This window comes from Polypterus senegalus, chromosome 14 (assembly GCF_016835505.1).
Source record: "Polypterus senegalus isolate Bchr_013 chromosome 14, ASM1683550v1, whole genome shotgun sequence".
Classification (NCBI taxonomy): Eukaryota; Metazoa; Chordata; class Cladistia; order Polypteriformes; family Polypteridae; genus Polypterus; species Polypterus senegalus.
Window position 1 is genome coordinate 115,476,764 of NC_053167.1, and position 26,911 is coordinate 115,503,674.

Below are 26,911 nucleotides of genomic sequence, written 5' to 3' on the forward strand. Positions count from 1 at the left end.
GCTTTCTTGATTGCTTCTGTATGCTGTCTGGCAGTTTATAGGGTCAAGCCCACTACGACTCCTAAATCTTTTACATAAGGTGTAATTTCCATTTTCAGACCTCACACTAGAGATTCAAATGTAACGTTTTTACTTCCTACGTGTAATACTTTACATTTACTGACATTAAATTTCATCTGCAACACACCTGCCCAAGCCTGTATGCTGTCCAAGACCCTCTGTAATGATTCAATGGATTCCAGATCATATTGCATTCTACCTCACTTGGTTTGGTCTGCAAATGTAACCACCTTGTTATTCATATTCTAATCCAGACCATCTATACACTTTACATACAAGGAGAAATGAATAACATAAAAATAAAAACTGAATTGAACATTTAGACCTAACAGCTTTCATTTATTGGGAAACAAAAAAGCCACTGTAACTACTGGGAGCATCATTTTTATTTTGAGATATACACCATTGATTAGCCAACTCTTACATTGCAGAGGTGTTTTGTTGTTTTTAAGTTCATTACATTACAGTGTGGTCAAATATATTGATGCATTTTTGAGAGAGATTTTTTCACAATCATTATACTGTTTTTAACTATACTTCCTAGTAGCAATATACTTTAAGTACAAATTATTTTAAAACTGAGACACATAAAACTACTCCAGTTAAAACAATCAATAAATCCATCCATTATCCAACCCGCTAGATCATAAAACAGGGTCACGGGGGTCTGCTGGAGCCAATCCCAGCCAACACAGGGAGCAAGGCAAGTAACAAACCCCGGGCAGGGCGCCAGCCCACCGCAGAACAATTAATCCAATGAATAAAATATAACAGACTTCTCAGATGGTTAATGTTCACAACATTGAATAACACAAAAGCCTAAGATAACTGAATGTATTTTCCAAGACCATGGATTATCTCCGGCATTTGTGCCCTAAGGAATAAAAGAAAAAAATTATTATATAATATATGATGATAATATAATATGATGCAGTAGCTGTACACATCAATGGGCTACACAGCTGGAATTTCTCTGTAGAGATTAGACAAGCTGCGTTATTTTTAAAATATAAAGGAGTAACTATAACTTTAATTTTAATCACCTTATAATTATAACCCTACCCTTAACCCCAAATGATTGTCATTGACTAAAGAGTAATCATTGTGGAAAATTAACATTTGATTTGTTAAAAGACGTGTCAGTAAAACAGAACCCCACACCGCACATACTGCTCTTTAAGCATGTGAATTTCCCCTTGGGATTAATAAAGTATCTATCTATCTATCTATCTATCTATCTATCTATCTATCTATCTATCTATCTATCTATCTATCTATCTATCTATCTATCTATCTATCTATCTATCTATCTATCTATCTATCTATCTATCGCATTTGAATTGTTGTGTAAACGTGAGAGTGTAGGATTGGCATAATGTAATGTAAAGAGAAATAAATCTGTTATTTCTGAAATGAAATGAGCATCCATTGCTCAATTGTTAGTCTTGTGACCATTCTTTATCATTGATGATGGAAATCAGTCAAACACAGCCAGGCAGCTCCAGTGTGTCCTGCAGCATGAGAGGCAGTGAAGAACTCTCACCGCTTATGAGGCATTAGATTAACAATAAAACACTAATATGTAATGAGGCGAGAAAGTGACACGTACACATACAGCAAAAAGCCAGATATTTAGAAGAGGTGTGTAAACATGATTTCTTTGTGAGATCTTAATATTTAGATTACAATAATGCCAAAATGCAATCAAAGTATATATGCTGGCACTTGGTGAACTTCTGCATTAGTTTAATGTACAGACTATCACAAGAAGCCTGCTGTTTTTTAGAACATAAGAACAAAATTAATTTGACAAACGAGAGGAGACCATTCCGTCCATCAAGCCCGTTTGTTTATCTAATAGCTAAGCTGTCCCAAAATCTCATCCAGAATCTTCTTAAAGGTTGTCAAAGTTTCTGCTTCAATGCCTTGTCTCACAAGAGTCCCAGAACTCTTTTTGTAAAAAAGTGCTTCCTGGCTTCATATTTAAAACACTTTCAATTAAAATCCACTGATGTCCTTGAGTTGGTAAGCTGAAAGACTGATCTACTTTATCGATGGCACTGAGGATTTTAAAAATCTGGATTAGGTCCCCACTCAGTCTCCTCTGCTGGAGACTACGAGTCCGTGACAGTAGGACATGTCCTTAAGTTCTTGGATGCACTTGGTTGCTCTCCAGTACATGGCTTCAAGTGCTGCTATGTCTTTATTGAACCGCGGTGACCAGAACTGCACATGATACTCCAGATGTGGTCTTACTAGTGCAGTATGTAGTATGAGCATAATGTCACTTTACTTAAATTCAACAGCTTTTAAGGTGTACCATTTTACTGTTGTAGTTTAACATCTCTAGCTCCTGTTTGTGTACAGAGTTACAAAGATAACTTTTCATCAAGTGAGACAAGAATGTAATCATGCTGCATTAAACAGCTTGTGACATATCAAGAAATCTACATTGAAATATTAACATTTGAGTGTGAATAATAAAGTGGCTTCCGAGAAGGTACAGAGTGGAGAGAAGCAAGATGGAAAAAGCCAGTGGGAGATGAGGAGCGTGGATCTGAGTAATTTGTAAAATAATGAAAGTAAAAGAAAATGTTTTATAAACAAGGAGTCCAAGCAGCCTGACATTCAAAATAAAACATGCTTGACTGGTGTGGAACTCTGCCATAAAAAACTGCACAGTAATGACAATGACGTTTAAACAGTAATGAAACAAAACTGAGATGATAATTGTATGTGGCTGACGCAGTGTCCATCTGTAAATCCAAAATGATTTATTCAAACTACAACGTAGTCTATACTGTATTTATGAAGATATTAATGCATTCAAATGGGCATTTCAAAACAATTTACTGTATATATCTAAAAGGGTTATCTAAGCATACAGTAAAACCAATCTATTTAATCCAAAATATAGTTTAATATAAATCAAAGTATACACATATATACACATACGTATTTATGTATACAGTACAAATATTTATATTATACATTTTCAACACTGCACCTATTTGTACAATTATAAAGAAACCAATACAGTCAGTCAGTCAGTCAGTCAGTCAGTCATTGTCCAATCCGCTACATCCTAACACAGGGTCTTGGGGGGTCTGCTGGAGCCAATCCCAGCCAACACAGGGTGCAAGGCAGGAACAAATCCGCAGGACACACACACACCAAGCACACACACAAGGACCAATTTAGGATCTCCACTGCATCTAACTTGCATGTCTTTGGACTGTGGGAGGAAACCGGAGCACCAGGAGGAAACCCATGCAGACATGGGGAGAACCTGCAAACTCCATGCAGGGAGGACCTGGGAAGTGAACCTGTTTTTAATAATAAGTAACCATTTTAAACAAGGCAGTGAATCCACGACAGCAATGTCCCTTAAATGATTTTTTACTACCAAATTGTCAGTTTACTTCATGTTTTCTGTATAAACTGTAGCTTCGTTCTCCATTCTGTGATTATCTAGGAGGTTACTTATTTTTATATCAAAATATGAAGCAACAATTTTCATTTGTAAAATGGTGTTGGTTATAGGATGTGTGTTGTCAGGCATGTGCGCCACCTTCCTGGCACCTCAAAGGTAAGCTCCACCACCCAGGGACACCAGGGGGTGCAATCGCTAACCACCTTGTCTCCATTTACACCCACTTCCTAGTGAGGGCAACTAACCCCGCCCCTTCTAGCCGAGCACCAATAAAAAGAGGACGCACCTGGGAGGTGGCGGCTTACTCGGGAAGACAACCCATCAATGGAAAGACCAACAGCAAGCCTGGCAAACCTAACTAAGAAACGTTATAATAACCAACAGCTTTATTGATTTCTGTTCTATGTTTGTGCCATCGCACTCTTGTTATTTTGTTCTTGTATCAAAGGAGTAAACAGGGCGGCCCAGTTGACACTCCAACATTTCCCCTGAAGTCCTTGCTGTCAAGAACAGTGTATGTTACTCCTCTTTCAGGTATAATACATGTAGTGTGATAATCTTCTGTGCAAAATAAGACAAATATTTAAACCTTTTTTTTTTGTCATGTTTATATAAGCACACACATGTGACACTGTCTGTGATCCTAAATGCGTATCCCACCAGTTATGCATTTTGTTAAAAAGCTGTATACACTGTGGAGGAAAGAGCTGCTGGTTCATTCTGCGTGAGTCTGTAAGGTGACTGTCCTCTCTGATTTAATGCTGCAGGTAAGAGAGGTTGTCCTCCCCTGAGATGAGTCCCAGTTTTTTCAGTCTCGCATCGTGGTACTTGCTTTTTAGGCCATCTACATCAGCCTGCCTATCTGGTCACCTGCTGGAGCTTCTTTAATTTGGATTTATCAGACCACTTAACCAGGCACTTATAACGGATTGAATTACTCTAAAATAGAAGGACAGCTTGAGGTCACCATCAACCTGAAACAATTTGAGTTCACGGAGGGGAAATTAATACTGTTACAATTTAAAAGAGACTTTGTCCTGTTTAACATTCCAATTTTAGATTGTTAGCAACTTGAATTTCTAGATATTTGTTTTAAAAAACATTACATTTCTTTTCAGTTATCCTGGATAATTGCATAACTTCCAGACTAAATGCAATGAGATGGCTTTTCTAATCCACCTATGACATAAAAATAATTTCTAGATATTTTTCCTCGGCCTTTGTTTGGATGTCCTCTCTCACACAAAGATAAATACAATACAGTATACTCGATCTAAAAGACAAAAGCAGAATTAGTCATTCCGAGTACACTCACCTTCAATTGCAGTTATCCATTTTGATTTAAGTACCTGCAAAACATTTTATAATATTATTAATTGGTGAATGGTATTGAATTTATTAATACATTCTGTTATCTACCCATCTACTGATTTTCTCAGCTCTCTCCTAAAGCAGTACTGGGTGTTGGAGAGTTAGGGTCTGATTCACAGAGGACTAACACACACACACACAACTAACAGCACAACTTACAGTCATCAGTTATCCTAAAACAGGCAACTTTGGTGTCTGGGAGGAAATCAGAATAACTTACAAAATTACACAAAGGCAGGTTAAGGGAACAAAAAATGAAGGAAAACTGAAACGAAATTCCCGAAAACAAACCTTCATTGTTTTTCTGCAAAGAAGAACATTCTTTTTAAATATTTTTTTTTTCACTTTTTTTATATATATTTGATGCAATAACACAATTTTCACAATATGTAAAGATGATTATAAAGCTCTTTAGAGGGGAATCTAAATATCTAGTGTTAAAAAAATATACATTTATTAGAGATTTTGACTCTTTAGTTTTACAAATTAATTTTACTCTATGAATGGATTAAAGAGTTTAATAGATTTCTGTATGCTTAGAAATTAAAATATTTTCAGTTGCAATAGTATAACATATTGTGGAATACAAAGAATGTGAACTTGTTTTTCCAAAAATATTGTAACGGTTTCAGGGATGCAAGAGACAGAGGCATGGAAGTAGCCTATTAATGCCGATGCCTGGCGGGTGGCCCCAAAAATGGACTGTTGGCATCTTCAGTGCTGTTTCCATCCACCATTCCACCCATGTGCTCCCAGCTGCTTGTCCCTTTATGCACACTGTCCAGCTCTGGCTCACTTGGGGTCAAAGGCAATCCATTTGTCACACTGTTCCCTTGGCTATCTGCAAGCCAACCCAAGTCCCAGATCAAATCTGAACCTTGCCACTGGCGACACCTCCAAGCTGAAGGGCGTCAGCAGCCAGGAGACACCAATCCAATCAAAGTGCTCTTCTAAGTGCTCTGTCCACGCCCTCCTTATCTTTAGCATTATATCATGGTGCTTTATAGCTAAGTTCTCCAGGTATTCTTGGCCCATCAGACACTCCATTGTCACCTGAGGAGCATGTCTCCCTGAGGTCCGGACTCAGAGCTAGTAATAATATTTTTGTCTTTCATTCAATTATAGTATTTTATACTTATTTAGTTCTAGGTAAGTGCAAAATAATTTTTGTTCTGTTTAATATAGTTAATAGACTTCTGATGGGTTACACAACTGAGAAGGGATTGCCATTCAATGTGAAAAAGGAAGAGAAAATTCTGAGAGGGAAACTCCCTAGAGAGAGTCCTACACTGGGTGTGAGTGAATGAGACTGTTCTTCCACTGGCAGAAGACAGGGGTCACTAGAGCTCATCATGTATTGGGTTGATACATGAAAGATACAGGGAAGCAAGGACTAGAAAGACAGAGTGGCACCCACAATATTAGGGTAGGAAGGAACATATTAAGGTTAAGGGTATGCAGAAAATGTAAGAAGCCACCAGACAACTTCACAGGCAGATGGGTGCAAAGTGTTCCTGGTTGAGAAGTTAGGACCTAAAAGCTTTTTCAAGAGTAAGAACAGTACTCTCATTCTAGGCCTTTAGGTGGGAGCAGATGTCCTCTGTGTAACTCATCATGGGAATGGTAAATAGGGAGCTGCCATGGAGGACCAATACATTAAGGATCACACAGATCATAGTTCACAGGGCCATCTTAACAACCTCATAAGCCCCGGGCAAAGCAGTGCACTGGGGTCCCTGTTTTGACAGTAAAACAGAAACACACATAAGGCATCAGAAACATCGTGGGTCCCTATAATCCTGGGGCCCCCAGCTAGTGCCCATACGTTAAGATGGCCCAGAGTCCTATGACTTAGGACTGAGGTGCTAATAGAGTCTACTAGGAAGAGCTCTAGCTTGATGTCAATGTAACGCAAGAAAAGTCACTTCAAAACTTGTTAGGGTCTGATCTAGGAAACTACTGAAGAAGAACTTTAAAGTAACCTTACCCTATTACTAAATGTCAGGAGGAAGAGGACAGTGTTTAGCGATCAAGGGACAGATTGTCTGTTACAAGGAAGAGAGGGCTTTGGTGAGACAGGGTTAGAAGCTCAGAGTAGAGCGGCTGACCCTCCACATTGAGAGGAGCCAACTTTGGTGGTTCAGGCATCTGATACGAATGTCTTCTGGATGTATTCCTGTGGAGGTTTTATTGGCATGCCCAGCTGGGAGGAGACCCCGGGAATAAATCCAGGGCATTCTGGAAGGATTATATCCCAGGTAACCTGGGAATGCCTCAGGAGTCCACAGAATAGCAGGTGTGGCTGGGAAAAGAGATATTTGGGCTAAGACTGTTGCCCTCGAACCTGGTCTTAGATATTTGGTGAAAAATGAATGATTTCATGAATGAATGACATAAATGACTGAATCCTGGTACTGCAGTCTGAATCTTACTTCCCCACAGTGACGCCAAAAACACATGAAGTCCGCTGAGGCTGTTTAGACTACTGAAGGCAATGCAAAACAAGAGAATGCAAAATTCATCTTGTTTTATTTATTAAGGGACTAAAAACTGGTATAACTTGAAAGCTAAGAATGGTGATGACAGACTAAATTCTTTCTTCTGTTTTAAGAATCTAAAGGTGAACATTGTAACAGACTTTTCCAGTTGCTTTAAAAGGAAGAATCTTTCACTTAGTCTGTATAATACAAGAAATCTGGATATGTTGTTTGAATAACTTTGATTATATTAGATTTTTGACTATTGTTCTGTATAAATTCTAAATGAGTCAGTTTAGAAAGGATTCTGGTCTGTAAATTCATTATTTAAGTCAGGTTAGGTGCATTCTGGTTAATTTCTCATAAGCTACAGATAAAAGCTGACCCAACATCATTACTGCCACTTCACGTGTTGTCCCCTTTTGTCACTTTGTGCTCTTGTCTTGTCTTTGTGGATGTGGTCTGCCAACTGGGAACAAAGAGATGCTATGGTTTGTTGATTGAGCTGTGCCATTGGTAATTTTGCATGTAAACTTCTTTTAAGATAAATTCCTTTATAGATAGATCTCCTTTCTCAGATTGTAGTACATTAACATCAAACATCAGAAAAAAGTTGAAGTTTGTACTTTTTGTAAAGTTTTAGAACAAATTTAAAGAGGCAAAATTGAATGGTTTTTTAAAATAAATGTATAATACTTACATGTATTAAGTATTTGTCCATTTTCACACCTTATTGTTGTTGGATTCCCAGATGGACAGAGTAGTTTCAATTCATTCCCATGCTTCAGTATAATTTGTTTTTCCTGAATTATCAAATAGCAGGGCTCTGTTAATGGAATAAAGCAAACACATAAAAGAGCTTTTAAAAGAAAACCAGGTGAGTGCAAACAGGGTAGGTGGAAAAGGATTCATTTTCAGATTACAAAAAATCACTTTGTAATTTTGGTTTCTGTTCTTAGCAATCATACTTATTTAAAAATCATTTCTTTACAAAGGGTAACATATGCAGAAAAACTGAAACTGAAAAAAATTACAAGAGACAATCCAAGTAAAGAGTAAATAAAAAATGGACGTGATGTCATTCTTTGATAACATATCCGGCAGATGACTGTCTTTATGGTGGCCTTGTTTTTATACATTCAGGGATCCTGCATTAAGAGATGACAGAACGTTTTACTAAAACGTATTTTACACAAAATTGTCAGAGCTGTCAACAGATGAACCCTTGTTTTTTCAGCATTGATTTCCACGAATTTCTACTTTAGAATTTGTTATTTTCTTTACATTATTTTGTTGTTTTTTTGTTTATTGATAAAAACACCAACTGCCTTCTTTATTAGGGTTGCTGCAACATCAGGCCACTTCCTAATGCACACGTCTCATGTTATTGTAGCCATTTTATTTAAGGATGAACTGCAGAAGCTTGTTTGAACTTCTTAAAAATAAACGAAAGTATGTTTTGTGAAAGAAAAAACTACTTCCTGAGCATTTCAACATTAAAGAGAAGTTTACATTTTAACCTTTTGCTATCATAGAGATATCGAGTTTCATTCCTCCATTGCTGAGTTTTTGCAGTCTAGTGTACCAAACGGTGTTTTTATCTACGTAACTGTTTCTTACCCTTTGGTATTTGGTTTTTTATGAACTTTAGAATTTTGTGAGTGCATTTCAGTGTTCAGGAATTTCCCACTATTATAATTTTAGCAATATATATGTTTAGAGTTTATATTTATAGTATAATGTCTAAGTGCTTCCAGTGAAACCTGTGAGGCTGTCGCTGTATTTTTCAATTAAAAAATTAATGATATTAGAAATAACATAGTATATCCCTCCAACACTAAGGATCCTCCTAAACCCCAGCATCCTGTTATAAACAAATTAAACTCTTTCACTAGGATAGATTTACCTGATTTAAAGAAAATAATCTCTCAATTAAAATCCTCCACCTGCATCCTTGACCCGATACCAACAAGGTTTTTCAAAGAAGTATCAGGCGTGCTAATTGATAATGTTCTTGACATAGTAAATTCGTCATTAGATACGGGGGTCTTCCCAGACTGTCTTAAGACTGCTGTAGTTAAACCCCTCTTAAGAAACATAATCTCGACCCCTCAGCTCTTGAAAAGTTTAGACCCATCTCTAACCTGCCTTTCCTAAGTAAAGTTCTGGAGAAGGCAGTCATTATGCAGTTTAATGACCACCTCAATAAACATGCTATTCTTAAAAAAATTTCAGTTGGGTTTTAGAACAAATCACAGCACAGAAACTGCACTGTTAAAGTAGTAAATGACTTATGGGTAAATGCAGACAGAGGCCATTTATCTGTTCTCATCCTCTTAGATCTGAGTGCTGCATTTGACACCATTGATCACAACATTCTTAGAAATCGCCTTAGTCAATGGGTGGGCCTCTCTGGCACAGTCTTAAATTGGTTTGAATCCTACCTGACAAGAGAAAATTTTTTGTTAGTTGTGGGAATTACAACTCAAGACACATGATATCCGATATGGTGTTCCACAAGGCTCTATCCTGGGTCCGCTGCTCTTCTCAATCTACATGCTTCCGTTAGGTCAGATTATCTCAGGGCACAACGTGAGCTACCACAGCTATGCTGATGACACACAGCTGTACTTATCAATAGCACCTGATGACCCCGATTCTATTGATTCACTAACACAATGTCTGACTTGTATCTCAGAATGGATGAATAGTAATTTTCTCAAGTTAAATAAAGAGAAAACTGAAATCTTAGTGATTAGCAATAATGGATACAATGAGGCTATTAGAAATAAACTGGATACATTAGGATTAAAAGTCAAGACGGAGGTAAAAAGCTTAGGGGTGATTGTTGACTGTAATCTGAATTTTAAATCACATATTAATCAGATCATTAGGACAGCATTTTTCACTTAAGAAACATAAGTAAAGTTAGACCTCTTATATCACTGAAAGATGCTGAGAAATTAGTTCACGCGCTTGTTTTCAGTCGACTAGATTACTGTAACGCACTCCTCTCAGGACTACCCAAAAAAGACATAAATCGTTTGCAACTAGTGCAGAATGCAGCTGCTAGAATCCTAACTAGGAAAAGAAAATCCGAACACATTACTCCAGTTTTGATGTCACTACACTGGTTACCTGTGTCATTCAGGATTGACTTTAAAATTCTGCTTATGGTTTATAAAGCCTTAAATAATCTCGCCCCATCTTATATATCGGAATGTCTGACACCTTATATTCCAAATCGTAACCTCAGATCCTCAAATGAGTGTCTCCTTAGAATTCCAAGAACAAAACTTAAAAGAAGTGGTGAGGCGGCCTTCTGCTGTTATGCACCTAAAATCTGGAATAGCCTGCCAATAGGAATTCACCAGGCTGATACAGTAGAGCACTTTAAAACACTGCTGAAAACACATTACTTTAACATGGCCTTTTATAACTTCATTTTAATCTTAATTTAACTTAATCCTGATACTCTGTATGTTCAATTTCCTCAAAATAACTATTCATGGTGGCTCTAAAATCGGTACTGACCCCTACTCTCTTTTCTGTTTCTTTTTCCGTTTTTGTGGTGGTGGCCTGCGCCACCACCACCTACTCAAAGCTTCATGATGCTCCAACAATGATGGACGGATTAAAAGGCAGAAGTCTACATGACCATCATCATCATCAAGCCCTTCCGTGAGAACCCTAAATCCAAAGAGGACTGTTTCATTTATGTTAGGTAGAATGCCCAGAGGGGACTGGGCGGTATCATGGTCTGGAATCCCTACAGATTTTATTTTTTCTCCAGCCGTCTGGAGTTTTTGTTTTTCTGTCCCCTGGCCATTGAACCTTACTCTTATTCGATGTTAATTAATGTTGATTTATTTTGTTTTAGAATTGTGTCTTTCATTTTTCTATTCTTTAATATGTAAAGCACTTTGAGCTACTGTTTGTATGAAAATGTGCTATATAAATAAATGTTGTTGTTGTTGTTGTTGTCCTGGATATGAATATTAACATAAATCTTCTTTATTATCATGTGCCTTACAACGTTTGAGGATACAATTGATTACATTTCTTTTGTTTTTCAAACTGGAGCACATGCAGGTGAAGTGACCTGCTCAGAGTCACACAGTGTCAGTAAGTAGGATTTGAACCCACCATCTCAGGACTTGAAGTCCAACGCCGTTACCATTACACCACACCAGAGTGTACTATCAAAAACACAAAAGCAGGGTCTGCTCTGCTAATAAAAAAGCACTTCATTCAGTATGATATCTCGGTGAATCCGAGATTTTATTAAGTATGGTAATCAGAAAGCAGCTCAGAAAAGAAAAGATTAAATATTAGGTTTTTTAAAACCATAATTATTAATTCCTTAGCCATCAATCAATTGCTGCACCAAAGAGCCTCTATATCTGGTCACTATTCGTGAAGAGGATGTAGAGGTGGTCCACTCCTACAAGTACTTCATTGTCCACATCAATGACAGGCTGGACTGGTCTCAGAACACAGAGGAACTCTATAAGAGTGGGCAGAGTGGACTCTTTTTCCTTAGAAGACTGTTTTCTTTTGACTATTTGAGGGCTGAATATTTTTTGCAGGCAACTCAGTTTTCTGAAAAGCACACAAAGCAAAGGTTTCACATGTAAATCAACGTAAAACGTCTGTTGCTGTGACTGCTGTCGATTCCTGTTCAGGGTCTCTGGTGGCTGTGTAGGGGGCAGCTCGATGGCCGGTAGGAATGCATGGCAGGCCGGCTGCCTGGCCTGTCTTCGCGTGGCAGTGCGACACAATCTGGTTTGTACTTCTTGTCATTGTCAGTGACGGTCCTCCCAGGCGAACATTGTTGTAGGCGCATCAGCTACATAAGCGTATTCAGCACCACTGATCAGCTGAAGCCGATACCTCAATTTCGTTTTCAGATCACTTGCATCAAAATCAGAGTCCGATTTGGCGATAATATGCAAAATATCGTCAATAGAGTATTTTGCTTTATGCATTAACTTTCGTCTCTCACCAGATGTCAATGCCATTTTCGAGGCTGTTTTCTCTTTGCTACGCATGCATGCGCAGGTAATCGAGGTGAAATCAATGAAGCTAACTTTCTTTCTAGCAAAGAGAGTCAAACTAAAACATAACGGTGAGTTTTTTTTGCCATTTACGGCTGATTACTGTCCTCTACCCCTGAATTTCGATAAAAGTCGACATCTGCCCTGAAAGAGAGTAGGGAGTGACATCCTTCACATCTTCTACAACTCAGTTATGGCCAGTGGGATTTTCTACACTGTGGTGTACTGGGCTGGAAAGAGAGATGAATTGAACAAGCTAATTAAAAGGTAAGGCTCAGTTAAGGGAGAGCCCCTGGAGATCATAGTAAAAGAGAAGATAAATCAAAACTGAGTGCCATTTTGAACAATGCTGCACATCCTCTTTCTGACACACTAACACTGAGGACTTTCAGCCAATGAATTGTTCAGCAGTAATGTGTCAATAAATACTACGGGGCCTCCATTATACCAACAGCAATACATCTGCCTAATGCCTCACTGTGAATGGTACTGCCAAATCAGAAGTTTTATTTTCTTTCTTTTTAAAATGTTCTTCCTTTTCAGTCATTCTGGTGTGTGTGTATATATATTTATTTATGTATTTATTTATATAAGTAGCATCTATGAAAAGCCAACTTTCTCCATGAGGAAATTTAAAGTTCTATCTATGTATCAATGATGACAACAGTGTTAACAGAAGCTATGATGGTGGACACTAAATCAAAACTACTCTGGAGATGAAGGTAGAAAATGATGAACTAGTTAATGAATTTCCTAAAATGCTTTCTGAAATTGATAACAATATACAGCATACTACATTGCTAAAGCGGATTTTCAAACACATAATAAAATACTGTATGATAGGAAATAAAACACACAATTTTCTTAGCTGTGACATGACAGAGAGTGGGACTTCTACTATTAATTTTGATGGTGAGTGCAAAATTACAACAAAAACCAGTGTCGCTGTGATTCAGCGATCCAAATATATCTTTAAAGAGCTCCCAAAGAAAATGAGAAATCCCCGGAAGAGACAACCAGAGTGAGAAGTACAGGACTGTAATATCGTTTTTCTGAAATTAAAATGTGAAACATTCATACTCACTCATGCACTGAGGTGCTTTGGACCAGACTCCCATGGAACATCGGACAACACTGTCACCTTCCATCACATAGTTCACTTTGCACTGATATGGTACTTCTGCACCATCTTTATACCATGACTTAATATCATCTTGTATGTCTCCATTGTCAATTTTAGGAGGCAGAAAACATCTTCCATCTGAAAAATTTTTTTTGCATTCCTTAAAAAACTTTTATTTAGCTTTAAAGACCTAATAAAACTAACAATTTATATTCAGTATTTAACAGACAGCCTTTTACAAAATATGTAACCCAGTTATGGTCCTGCTAAATTGTAGAACTGCAGTTTAAATTATCCACCTTAATAGGAGTGTCTGTGTGTCCAGTTGGTTGCTATGTCCCTGTCGTCCCAAATGTTTTTATTAATAAAATGCATTGCATTTGTCATTCCAACAGATGGTGCATCAGAAACATTAACACGACTTTTATGAATCCCATACCACATGGCATATAACAGAGATGTGTGCATTGCAAGGTGAAAACATGATACAAACTATTCATAGATGGGGACCTCAGTTAGTATTACTCATAATGTTCAGAGTTAAAAGAGATTCAGTTGACAACATTTCTTAAGATCTAAAGAAATTAATTTGTTCAGAGCCCTGACTTATCCAGGACGTTTAATAAGTTAACAGTAATCACTAGGTTTATTTTTTTACATGTTAAAGTAGTGTTAGTGCTAATGACTGTATAGTTAGTAAACTAGAAATTTGACATTAAAATGGCAGACACTGAGGAAGCAGTAAAACAAATTCAAAAAAAGACTGAAAAGCTTCAGAAGTGGGTGAACACTTGGAAAATGCAGTTTAAGGTAGAGAAGTATAAGGAGCTACACGTGAGCAAAAGGAACATGAGTTGTAAATACAAGTCAGGAGATGTTGTCATACAGGAAGCAGCTTATACAATAAATGTAAGGATTTATGTTAATACAACATTTTAATCATCTAAGCAATGTGCAGAAGTGATTAAAAAGGCAAATAAAATACTAGGTTATATCATAAAAATTGTTGAATGTTAATCAAGGGATATTATACTAAAACTATATAATGTATTGGTAAGACCACATCCGGAGTATTGTATGCAGTTCTGGTCACCATGGTACAAGAAAGACATAGCAGCTCTTGAAGCTGTGCAGAGGAGAGCAACCAAGTGCATCATGGGACTTGAGGACATGTCCTACCTACTCTGACATATTCAGAAAATTTAAATTATTTACTCTTGAGCAGAGGAGACTGCGTGGGGACCTCATTCATGTCTTCAAAATTCTCCAAAGCGTTAAAGTTGATCCAGCAGAATTCTTTTAACTTAACAATGAATCACCTACTTGAGGACATCTGAGGAAATTAAGGGGAAGTGCATTTTAGGACTGAAGCCAGAAAATACTTCTCTATGTAAAGAGTGGTGGAAATCTGGAACAAACTACCAAGACATGTAGTTGAAGAACAAACCTTGACAGCCTTTAAGAAATATTTGGATGAGGTATTGGGCCAGCTTAGCTCTTAACTAAACCAACAAGCTCGATGGACTGAATGGTCTCCTCTCGTTTGTCTAATTTCTTATGCTCTAGCCTGTGTTAGAAACAGCAGAAGCCAGTAAGATGCCAATAAACTCTAAAAAAAAACTCCTTTGCAATGGGTGAACTTGACCATCCAGTAGATATTCCTGTCTTTCGGATTACAAACATTCCATGCTTTCTGCCTGGAGACTCTGAATACAAACAATGAAAACTCCCTTTCCACAATCTGCTTTTATTTGCTTAGCCGTCATCTTTCACCTTTCTGTACCTGGCAGGCATTGGTCAAGAGCGTCTGAGCCAGAAGCACTAAAGCACAAGTCCAGGTCCCATCATTTAGTCCCTAGTTGCATTATCCTCAACTTTATTAATCCCTAAGGATCATATTTTATTATTATTGTTATTTTATTAATTTCTTTGGCCTGCTTTACTTACACTATTACATATAAGGTACCATCTGTAAGATTTGTGCAATACCGCGTTGAATGGAGGTCAGTAGTTATGAGGTCAGTCAGTTATGTCACGAGTCCATTCCTCCCTTGAGCTACACATGTAAGCAGAAGTTCCATCTTGTAACTTCTTATTTTCCATTGCTGTGCCAATTATTTGACTACACCATTAAGCTACTCTGTAGACTCTGTAGGATTAAAAGTCAAGACGGGGGTAAAGAACTTAGGAGTAATTGTTGACTGTAACCTAAATTTTAAATCGCATATTAATCAGACCACTAGGACAGCATTTTTTCATTTAAGAAACATAGCAAAAATTAGACCTCTTATATCATTGAAAGATGCCGAGAAATTAGTTTTGTTTTTAGTTGACTAGATTACTGTAACGCACTCCTCTCAGGACTACCCAAAAAAAACATAAATCATTTGCAACGAGTGCAGAATGCAGCTGCTAGAATCCTAACTAGGAAAAGAAAATCCGAGCACATTTCTCCAGTTTTGATGTCACTACACTGGTTACCTGTGTCATTCAGGATTGACTTTAAAATTCTGTTTATGGTTTATAAAGCCTTAAATAATCTCGCTCCATCTTATATATCGGAATGTCTGACACCTTATATTCCAAATCGTAACCTCAGATCCTCAAATGAGTGTCTCCTTAGAATTCCAAAAGCTAAACTTAAAAGAAGTGGTGAGGTGGCCTTCTGCTGCTATGCACCTAAAATCTGGAATAACCTGCCAACAGGAATTCGCCAGGCTAATACGGTGGAGCAGTTTAAAACACTGCTGAAAACACATTACTTTAACATGGCCTTCTCATAACTTCACTTTAACTTAATCCTGATACTCTGTATGTTCAATTCATCATAATAACTATTCATAGTGGCTCTAAAATCCGTACTGACCCCAACTCTCTCTTTTGTTTCTTTTTCCGGTTTCTTTGTGGTGGCGGCCTGCGCCACCACCACCTATTCAAAGCATCATGAGGCACCAACATTGATGGACTGAAAGCCAGAAGTCTACGTGACCATCATCATCAAGTCCTTCCATGAGAACCCTAAATACAAAGAGGACTGTTTCATTTATGTTAGGTAGATTGCCCAGAAGGGACTGGGCGGTCTCTTGGTCTGGAACCCCTGCAGATTTGATTTTTTCTCTCCAGCCGTCTGGAGTTTTTATTTTGTTTTTTCTGCCCATCGGACCTTACTCCTTTTCTATGTTAATTAATGTTATCTTATCTTACTTTGTCTTTTATTTCCCTTTCTTCATCATGTAAAGCACTTTGAGCTACATTATTTGTATGAAAATGTACTATATAAATAAATGTTGTTGTAGACACTTGAGGCTTATTGGGTAAAGCAGTGGAGTTTTAGATAATAGGCAGCTAGTTTCTAATTTCTGGTTTATTGTGTAATCCTGAATAAGTCACTTCATCTGCCTGTGCTCCTGCTATAAGAAAAAAAAATGTCTAAGCATAATTTGGTATTTGTGAAGACCCTTGGGATGGTGCTCTCCAGTGTTTGAGAGGTGGTAGTCCATATGTTTCAGATTCTTCAGCTAACATCTAATATGCAATATCTCATCCACAAATACATTTCAAGATGGATAGATTTTATGCTTAAAGACCTAGATAGGAGGGGAAGGTTCCCCCCTCACTAAAATTCTCAGAAGACATCATCTACCTGAAACAGTTATAGCAGCAGAAGACTGTGAGAAGTGCAGGTACTGCATACTGATGGGAACTGGCTGACTTCAAACTCTCATGATGGAATGGAAAAACTCGCAGTACTCCAAGCAGCTACACGTAGAAGTGCTGGTGCAAAGTATCAGTGTCCATCTCAGGTCATTTTCCATTTGAACTACATTAACTTTTGACTGTCATTTTTTACTTAAAAGCTACCATTTAGGAAAGAAAGAGTCTATCACGCCAATATATCATGGCCAATCAAAGACCACAAAGAAGAGCAGTTTTGGATCAGGAGATGAAAATATCAGCAGGTTTAAGGGACACAACAGAGAAAGATAGAAAGACAAAGCAAGGGTTCGAAGCCAAAAATAATACCAAGCATGAGCTACCAAACCCAAACCGTAAAAGGATTTTGAAACTCATAACCATTGCTAAAGATTGATACTTACAAAAAAAGAAAGCAAGTGTGATCAGTCCTTAATTTCATCAAATCCCAAAGATAGGATATTTCGAGCTGTGCTCCACTATCTTAAATAAGGGTGACTAGAACGAGGCACTGTTTCTGACAACAATATGGCCACAACCACATAAAAAAACATACAAAATGGCAGTGACTACAAGCTAAAACAAACAACAGAATGCTGCCAACATTACTTCACAAAGAAAACATGGCTCGCCAGGGGCTGAGTATGTCTTTGGCTTACATAAGTTTTACTTTGAGCACTATGGAATTGCCCCCAGCTTGTTATGAACTAGAGAATCCCAAAGCACAGCAAGTCCCAACTCAAAATGCTCACTGGAGGGGATAACACCATCAAAACCCAGATAGTAACATAAGAGCAATGAAGATTTTTTATAGAACAATAGATTTATTTTTACAAAAGCTCTGTTCACAAAAATAAACTCAGAGCAGCACAAAGGCACATAATAGGCAATCCCAAGAATGCAAAGCCAAGAATGCTCAAAAATACAGAAATCACAAAAGCACAAGAATAAATTCAAATCCAAGACAACTCTCCACTTCATTCCATGAACTGCAAGAGACTGTGGTTTTCCTCAGCCTTTATAGGGCCCTACCTCTTGGGGGACCACCCACAAAACACAAAGAACATTAAAGGAAGATACTGTGGCATAAACAAATTAAATTAACAACAATGTTATCAAAAATTAACATAACAGACATGAAAGGGATGTTTGAACCCCAGCAAAGATAGTCGAACCCTGGCTGTAATATAACACAGGTGGAGGTTTTTTACCTTTTTAATTAAATTCCTGATCTGGCCTGCAATGACCTTGAATTGGGAAAGTGGGCACAGATCATGTGTATCATGTATTGCCTGAACTTTGTGCTTTGTCCCTTCAACTATATGATTTTAGCTTCTTGACTCAACTGTATATTAAAGGATGGGGGGCTGAAGCAGACCATACAAGACCAAAATAAGTTTCTATTAGATAGCAAAATGTTACTTTTTTAAGTTTATTTGCTGCAAGTCTGTCATTTTAACAATTTTACACTAACAATTGGAATAATATGCAAGACAATATTGTTAATTATTTTTTTCACCAAATTCTCATAAAAAATATACACACCGCTGCATTTTGGAGAAGGATCCCAGCCCTTGAGACGACAGGTTATCTGTGTTTTTGTCTCTGGTTTGAATCCATCAGTGCATGAGTACTGTATTACTTCTTCATATGGAAATGAATATAAATGTGAAAATGACCACCCTTGTCTAACTGGACGTCTACTTGGAGTAAACACAATCCTTTTATCTTGTTCAATTGTAGAGCACATGATTGCTGAAAGAAAAGAATTAAAAGCATTATTAAACTGCTGTCATTACATAAAAAGGAAGAATCAGTTAACAGGATGTAAAAGCTAACAGAAAATAACTAAAAATACCCAGTGGGTGAGATTAGATACACATAATTACATGCATACATACATACATACTGTACAGACAGGCATACAGCCACACGTTCTCAGACCAGTTACAACATGGCTAATTATGCCAGCCGCAAATGGCAAAAAATCAGAAATATCTCTGTGCAGGACACCAGTTCAGATAAAGGAAAAAGGAGAGGAGCAGCCAGTAGACTCTTGAAAAACACCATAAATATGAAATAAACACAATCTAATGAAAAAGAGTTCACAAGACGTCTGCTTAGTTTGTGAAAGTTGCAATAAATGAACTTACTGCACATAGTTTATGTTTTTGAATTGGCAGTTTCTTTAAACTCAATTATATATAAATTATATACATTCTAAACCTTACAAGATTAAGTAAGCCCATTGTCTCATTTTGGATGTAGTTTTTTTTTTCTGTATTTATGCTTTCCAGGTTCTAATTTCAAATGTTTAAATGGAATAAGAACAACCCCCTAACTTTTAAAAAATCATACCTAGGTTTTACTTTTATGTAGAGCTTGAGTGTCTAGTTGACATTATAAATTTGCCAAAAAATGTAAATGTGACCACAAAAACATACACAGGATTGTAATGATGAAGACACTTTTTGAAAAAGTTATTTAACAATTCTTAAATAGTAGTCTTTACTCAGTCTCATTTCTGTCTCAAAATGTATTTACTAAACACCTGCAATGCCCACATTCAGTGCTGGTCCTTTCTGTACACATACTACACATGCTGATAACTTCATGATGACATGGCTTATCGTTATTTATTATTTAGCTAAGCTAACCCAGCCACAGGGGATGCGCAAACCAGTGTGTTTCTTTTTGCTGGTCCCAAGCCCAGATAAATGGGGATGGTTACGTCAGGAAGAGCGTCCGGTATAACATTTTGCCAGATCAATATGTGGACAACAATACAGATTTCCATACTGGATCAGTGAAGGCCCAGGTTAACGACAGCCACCATTACCAACAGTGGGCTGGGGGAAATTGGGCTACTGTTGGCTGAAGGAGAAGAAGAGAGGGAAGGCATGTCTGGAGGCAGGAGGCGTGGAAGGTTGGGGAGAATGGAAGTGAGTGTAGGAACTTTGTATGTTGATAGTATGACAGGTAAAGGGAGAGAGTTAGCAGATATGATGGAGAGAAGGAAGGCTGATATATTGTGCGTGCAAGAGACCAGATGGAAGGGGAGTAAGGTCAGGTGTATCGGAGGTGGGTTCAAATAGTTCTACCATGGTGTGGATCACAGGAGAAATGGGGTAGGGGTTTCCTGAAGGAGCAGTATGTCAAGAGTATTTTGGAGGTGAAAAGATTGTCGGACAGAATGTTGATTATGATGCTAGAAATTGTAGGTGTGATGATGAATGTTGTTACTGCACATGCCCTGCAAGTTGGGTGCGCAATGGATGTGAAGAAGATTTCTGGAGTGAGTTAGATAAAGTGGTGGAGAGTGTACCCAAGGGAGAAACAGTGGTGATTAAAGTGGATTTCAATAGACATGTTGGTGAAGGGAACAGAAGGGATGAGGAGGTGATGGGTAGGTATGTTGTCACGGAGAGAAATGAAGAAGGTCAGATAGTAGTGTATTTTGCAAAAAGGATGGACATAGCTGTGGAAAAGAAGGAGGAAAACAGAGTGGCGTACAAGAGTGGAGGAAGATGCATACAGGTGGACTATATCCTATGTAGGAGGGTCAGTCTAAAGGAGAATGGAGACTGTAAAGTGGTGGTAGGGGAAAACTTAGTTAGGCAGGATAGGTTGGTGGTCTGAAGGATGACCTTAGAGATCAAGAAGAGAAGGAGAGTTTGGGAAGAGTCAAGGATCAAATGGCGGAATTTGAAAAAGAAAGACTATGAGGTGGAGTTCAGGGAGAAGGTCAGGTAGGCACTGGGTGGAAGTAAAGAGTTACCAGATAGCTGGGGAACTACAGCAAAAGCAGTAAAGAAGACAGTTAGAAGAGTGCTTGGCGTGACATCTGGACAGAGGGAGGACAAAGAAACCAGTTGGTGGAATGGGGAAGTACAGTAGCATATACAGAGGCAGAGGATGGTGAAGAAGAAGTGGGATAGTCAAAGTGACAGAAAAGTAGACATGAGTACAAGGTGAAAAATGAGGTGGCAAAGGCTAAAGATAAGGTGTATGAGAGGTTGGACACTAAGGAGGGAGAAAAGGACCTGTATTGATTGGCTAGACAGAGGGACCAAGCTGGGAAAGATGAGCAGCATGTCAGGGTGATAAAGAATAATGATGAAAAATACTCACAAGGGAGGAGAGTGTGTTGACCAGAGTACTTTGAGAGGCTGATGAATGAAGAGAATGAGAGAGAGAGAAGGTTAGATGATGGAGAGATACCAAGGAGGCAGTAAGGATGGTTACGAAGAGGATGAAGAATGGGAAGGTGGTTGGTCCAGGTGACATGCCTGTGGAAGCATGGAGGTGTTTAGGAGAGATGGCAGTGGAGTTTTTAACCAGACTGTTTAATTGAATCTTGGAAAATGAGAGGATGCCTAAGGAGTAGAGAAGAAGTGTACTGGTACTGATTTTTAAGAATTAGGGGAATGTGCAGAGCTGTAGTAACTATAGGGGGATAAAACTGATCAGCCACAGCACAGAGTAACGGGAAAGAGTTGTGGAAGCTAGGTTAAGAAGGGCAGTGATGATTAGCAAGCAGCAGTATTGTTTCATGCTGGGAAAGAGCACCACAGATGCGATGTTTGCTCTGAGGCTGCTGTTGGAGAAGTAGAAAGAAGGCCAGAAGGAGTTGCATTGTGTCTTTGAAGACATGGAGAAAGCATATGACAGGGTGCCTCGAGAGGAGTCGTTTTGTTGTATGAGGAGGTTGGGAGTGGCAGAGAAGTATGTAAGAGGGAATTTTGACAATGGTGAGGTCTGCGGTAGGAGTGACGGATGCTTTTATGTTGGAGGTGGGATTACATCAGGGATCGGCTCTGAGCCCTTCATATTTGCAATGGCTGAGGACAAGGTTGACAGTGGAGATTAAACGGGAGATCCTGTGGACTATGACATTGCCAGATGAAATTGTGATTTGTAACAAGAGTAGGGAGCAGGATAAGGAGATGGGTACCAGCAAGAGTGAAAGGGAAGGTCTACAAGACGCTTGTGAGACTAGCTATGTTACATGGGCTGGAGAGGGTGGCACTTAGAAAAAGACAGGACACAGCACTGGAGGTGGCAGAATAAAAGTTATTAAGATTTACATTGGGTGTGACAAGGATGTACAGGATTAGAAATGAGTACATTAGAGGGTCAGCTCAGGTTAGACAGTTTGGAGACAAAGCCAGAGAGGAGATATTGTGTTGGTTTGGAAATGAGCAGAGGAGAGATGCTGAGTAAATTGGGAGAAGGATGCTAAGGATAGAGCTGTCAGGCAAGAGGAAGGCCTACGAAGAGGTTTATGGATGTGGTGAGAGGACATGCAGGTGGTGGGTGTGACAGAGCAAAATGCAGATGGCAGGAAGCTATAAAAAAAGATGATCTGCTGTGGTAACCCCTAACAGGAGCAGTAGAAAAAAGAAGAAGAATTGCTTAGCTAAGCTAGTTATGGATACATACATTTCTAAAGAATGCAACAGGGAGAGGACCTATCTTAATCAAAACTGACAACAGTATTTTTCCCCTCAACCATGTAGCCTGATTTCTCAGAATAGGGCAGCATGGAATCCAAACAGTAATATCTGTCAGGAGCTGAGAAAAGCAAAAAAAAAAAAACAACAAATTGTGGATAAAAGTCACATGTGTCTGACATACTGTGAAACTTTGTTTTTTTTTTTATAAGATGTCTCACTGTTACTGAATAGGCTGTTTTTCAACAAATTAGAGTATTAGAACAATCTAGACGAGAGCAGGTCACCCAGTCCAACAAAGCTTGCCAGTCCTATCCACTTAATTCTTCCAAAATAACATTTAAGTCAAGTTTTGAAGGTCCCTAAAGTTCTACTGTCTACTACACTATTAAGTAACTTATTCCAAGTGTCTATGGTTCTCTGTGTAAAGAAAAACTTCGTAATGTTTGCGCAAGATTTACCCTTAACAAGTTTCCATCCATGTTCCCCGTGTTCTTGTTGAAGTCATTTTAAAATAACACTCTGGATCCACTGGACTAATTCCAGTCATACATTTTAAAACTTCAATCATGTCTCCTCTTAATCTCCTTTTGTTTAATCGGAAACGGCTCAGCAGTTTTAATCTTTCCTCATAATTCATCTCCTGTAGCACTGGAATTAGCCTAGTCGCTCTTCTCTGGACATCAAAACTGCACCCAGTCATCAAGATGAGGCCTCACCAGTAAAGCTTCAGCATAACCACATTGGACCTGTACTCTCCATATCAGGGTGCTTTATAACCTAACATTCTGTTAGCTTTTTGCAATGGCAAGGTTTTATTTAGCCTGTTGCTAAAGGAAGACAAAATGTTCTGTATCACATATCACACATTCTGTATGTGCTGTATTTGGTTGCAGCTTAGAGAAAACTGTTAAAATGTTATTCATAATTGACTTTTGCGTATTTCACTGATGTGAGCAGGTGGAAAAGCTTGTCCCAAAAAACTTGTATGTAGGAATTATTAGACCAGCAAATGGAGCACAGAAAAACAAAAGAAATACTCAGAGCAACAGGCTGACGTCAAAACCAGGAAGGCAGATATAACAACTGTCAAAGCTCAATACGTAACCCAAAATTAAAGTAATAAAATATCCCTTGCTAAAAATAGCTTAAATTTATTTCCAAAAATGTTTCCCAAAATGTTTCCAGGGCAAGATCCAACCTGCAAACGCTGTTTTGGGCCTCCACCAAATTAACATCATTCTGGACCAAAATGTTTAAGTGCCTTTCAGACAGCCTTGGTGTCACAGTCTCTCCTAACCCATTAACAGCTGTGTTTGGGGTTCTTCCACATGGGTTTAAAGTGGAGAAGGACAAACACACTGTGATTGCATTCACTACACTTTTGGCACGCAGACTTATTTTGCTAAACTGGAAGAATCCTAACTCTCCTCTTTTACGTCAGTGGGTAACTGATGTTATATATTATTTGAAATCGGAAAAAATCAGATTCTCAGTTAGAGGATCTGTGCAGAACTTTTTCAAAACCTAGCAAGATCTACTCAATAATATTTTAGAATAAGCTCTTAAAGCACTGAGGAAGTAGATTCTCTTCCCATTTCTTTTGCTTCTCCATTTATTTTTATCTGCCTATTAAACTCATCAATTTATTTATTTTTACTAGCTTTAAGTTTTATTTCGTTGGCCATGCTCTCTTTCTCAGGGGTGGGGGTTGTTTTGTTTTCAATCCTATTTTTTGTAAAAATTGATCTACTTGTATGGAATGATTACAATAAAATCAATAAAGTTAAAAAAAAGGACAAAAAAGAAAATTTTGCTTTCTCAACTGCTAATCAAATTTTATTTTTATTTCTATTACTTATTTTGTGATTTTGTGAATTTTGGCAGATCTACACATAACTCCATCTACTAAAGGTACTTACGTTCACATAACGCTGCTGGCTGCCAGCCTGAATCTGTACAAGTAAGTGTCTCTCGTTGTTCATTAGTTGGAGTTTTATAACCCTTTGGACATTCTAGATCAATGGTCTCATCGATGATGTATTTGCTTTTATCGGGACTACCAACATATTCAGTGTTAGGCCGTTCACATGTAAATGCTGTAAGGAAAAGATACATTATATTCATATTATATATCCTTAAAGATTTTCAAATTAGTCAGCTCCACTATTATTAGCAAAATTTATAGAAGCCAGAGACAACAAAATTCTACCTCAGACTTTTCTCCAAGAATTTATTGCCATCTTTCCTAAGAAAAATAAGGACTTAGTACAATGTGCATCATACACATATTAAGATACTCTTCAAAGTTATGAAACAAGAGGTTCTGCTCTCAGAATGTAACCTCTTGACAACTAAAGAAATGGAACAACGGAACTTTAAATCACAATAACATTATTATAAACATGGAGGGAAGGTGAATACGATCTTAGCTCAACAAATCCACAAGCAGGAAGACCGCAATGCAATATTGAATATTTAGAGTGACTTTTTTGATGTCTTTTTTTTTACATTTTGAACATATTTAAATGAGACTACATCTGTCTTATATTTGCCCCAGTCTGAATTCTGTCTAGATACAGGAAATTCTTTCTTGACTTTGGGGCTGGTCTCCTCAAGCTCAATGTGAAAGTGCAATAGTGGCTACAGACTTTAGTTTCAACAAATTCTGGCACTTACTTACTGATAATAAAACAAACAAAAAAATTCAAAAAATTTTTCATTTTATTCATTCTGCCTTGTCAAGTCGTTCATATTTTTTCCAAGAATGCCATCTGGCTGACTTTAATTTTGGTCCTTCACCTTTTGTGTCTTGCATTACTTTCCAAATGTTTTATTTAATCAAATCACTCATGATGAACACATACAGGTGTAAATGGGACCAAGTTAGACTGGGGGGCTGCTGGTTCATTTGTCGTTTGTGTCTTTTTATGCAACAAGAAGCAGTTAAAGACAGGGAATGCAAGTGTTTGAGTATCTTAACAAGCTAGTTAACAATAATGAAGAAAAATGTTGCTTTTCACAACTAATTAAGAAATTAGGTTAAAACAAAAATCTGCATCCACTATGGCACTCTAGCACATAACTTCAGCACCCCTGCTTTAGGGTATCATTCCACTTAGTTTAGAGTCTTCTTAACCAACTTATTAACTGCAACATTTTCAGAACCATTTATATAAATGGAAACCCTCAGGCCCAGCACAGACCCCTGAGGCATCTCGCATTATTTAATTCAGAAAAGCGTCAGAGTTTATGCCATTCAGAATCATGAAAAACTCTTACACCAAAGTGTTATATTAGGGTTCAAGGTTGGGAGGATGCACTATTGAATCTTAAAAAACCCAATAAAAATGCAAAAAGATATATTTACGTTCACAGACTGGTAATGGACTCCATCCCTGTTCTGTACAGGTTGAACTAACTCCTGTAGATTTAAAGTTTTTCTGACAAGTATACAGCAGTCTTTCTTTATATTTATAATGTGCTTTTCCACTTTGGACATATCCAGCGGGTATATCTGGTTTATCACAGATTATCTCTTAAATGAAATATAAAAATATTAATCAAAACACCATCAATCAAAATTTCAACATAACATAGCATAACATAACATTCAGTTATCCTTATATTTTGTTTCAAAAACATGATCATAAAGGCAGCGATATACTGTAGCAGCTGAAGAGAAATAAACAGGATTAAATGCACAATTTAGGCATAGGTCACAAGTTAAAAAAATCAAATAATTTCATAAATACATTGAAATTACCAATACTGTTCCCATAAACTCATTTACTAGTTTAATATGTATAAACTGTCATGTCTTAGCCAGGGTCTCAACCAGGCCCACCCACTTTCTTCATTGGCACACCCTACATACAGTAGCTTAGCTTTTTAATTTTTTTTTCTTCAAATGAAAATTAGCCTATCTGCATTACATGAGTTTTAATACACAGCTCTCTTGATTAAAATATCAGTTGATTTTAAACTTACACAGCAGAATCACCAATGTTAACTTTATACTAGAAAAGTTAATTTAACTCTTAAAAAGCATTTGAAAACCACAAATATGGATGGTGATTATACGGCCTACGTCTGCATAACAAGGTCTAGAAAGTAAGACTGATTTAAAATGTTGCCAATCACAGCTACTCAAAATATATGATGTTAACAGGGAACTATCAACTAGTAACTTACTGAAGTTACTTTAGCTGTCCTGTTGAGCTCCACTTAATCGATTTGTATGA

At 37.7% G+C, this 26,911-nt stretch overlaps 1 protein-coding gene across 2 annotated transcripts in view; it reads right to left on the reverse strand.

The window, feature by feature from the left end:
* Positions 1-428: 428 nt before the first annotated feature.
* LOC120514737 (complement factor H-like) overlaps positions 429-26,911 on the reverse strand; it is a 59,787-nt gene continuing 33,304 nt past the window's right edge. For both annotated transcript variants that reach the window (XM_039735252.1, XM_039735250.1), the window contains 7 exons: positions 26,038-26,205; positions 24,590-24,766; positions 18,760-18,969; positions 13,483-13,659; positions 8,042-8,167; positions 4,809-4,842; positions 429-934 (listed from right to left, as the gene is read on the reverse strand). In XM_039735252.1, coding sequence (XP_039591186.1) covers positions 4,835-4,842; positions 8,042-8,167; positions 13,483-13,659; positions 18,760-18,969; positions 24,590-24,766; positions 26,038-26,205 — 866 coding nt within the window. In that variant the 3' untranslated portion in view covers positions 429-934; positions 4,809-4,834. The remainder of the gene's footprint in view (positions 935-4,808; positions 4,843-8,041; positions 8,168-13,482; positions 13,660-18,759; positions 18,970-24,589; positions 24,767-26,037; positions 26,206-26,911) is intronic.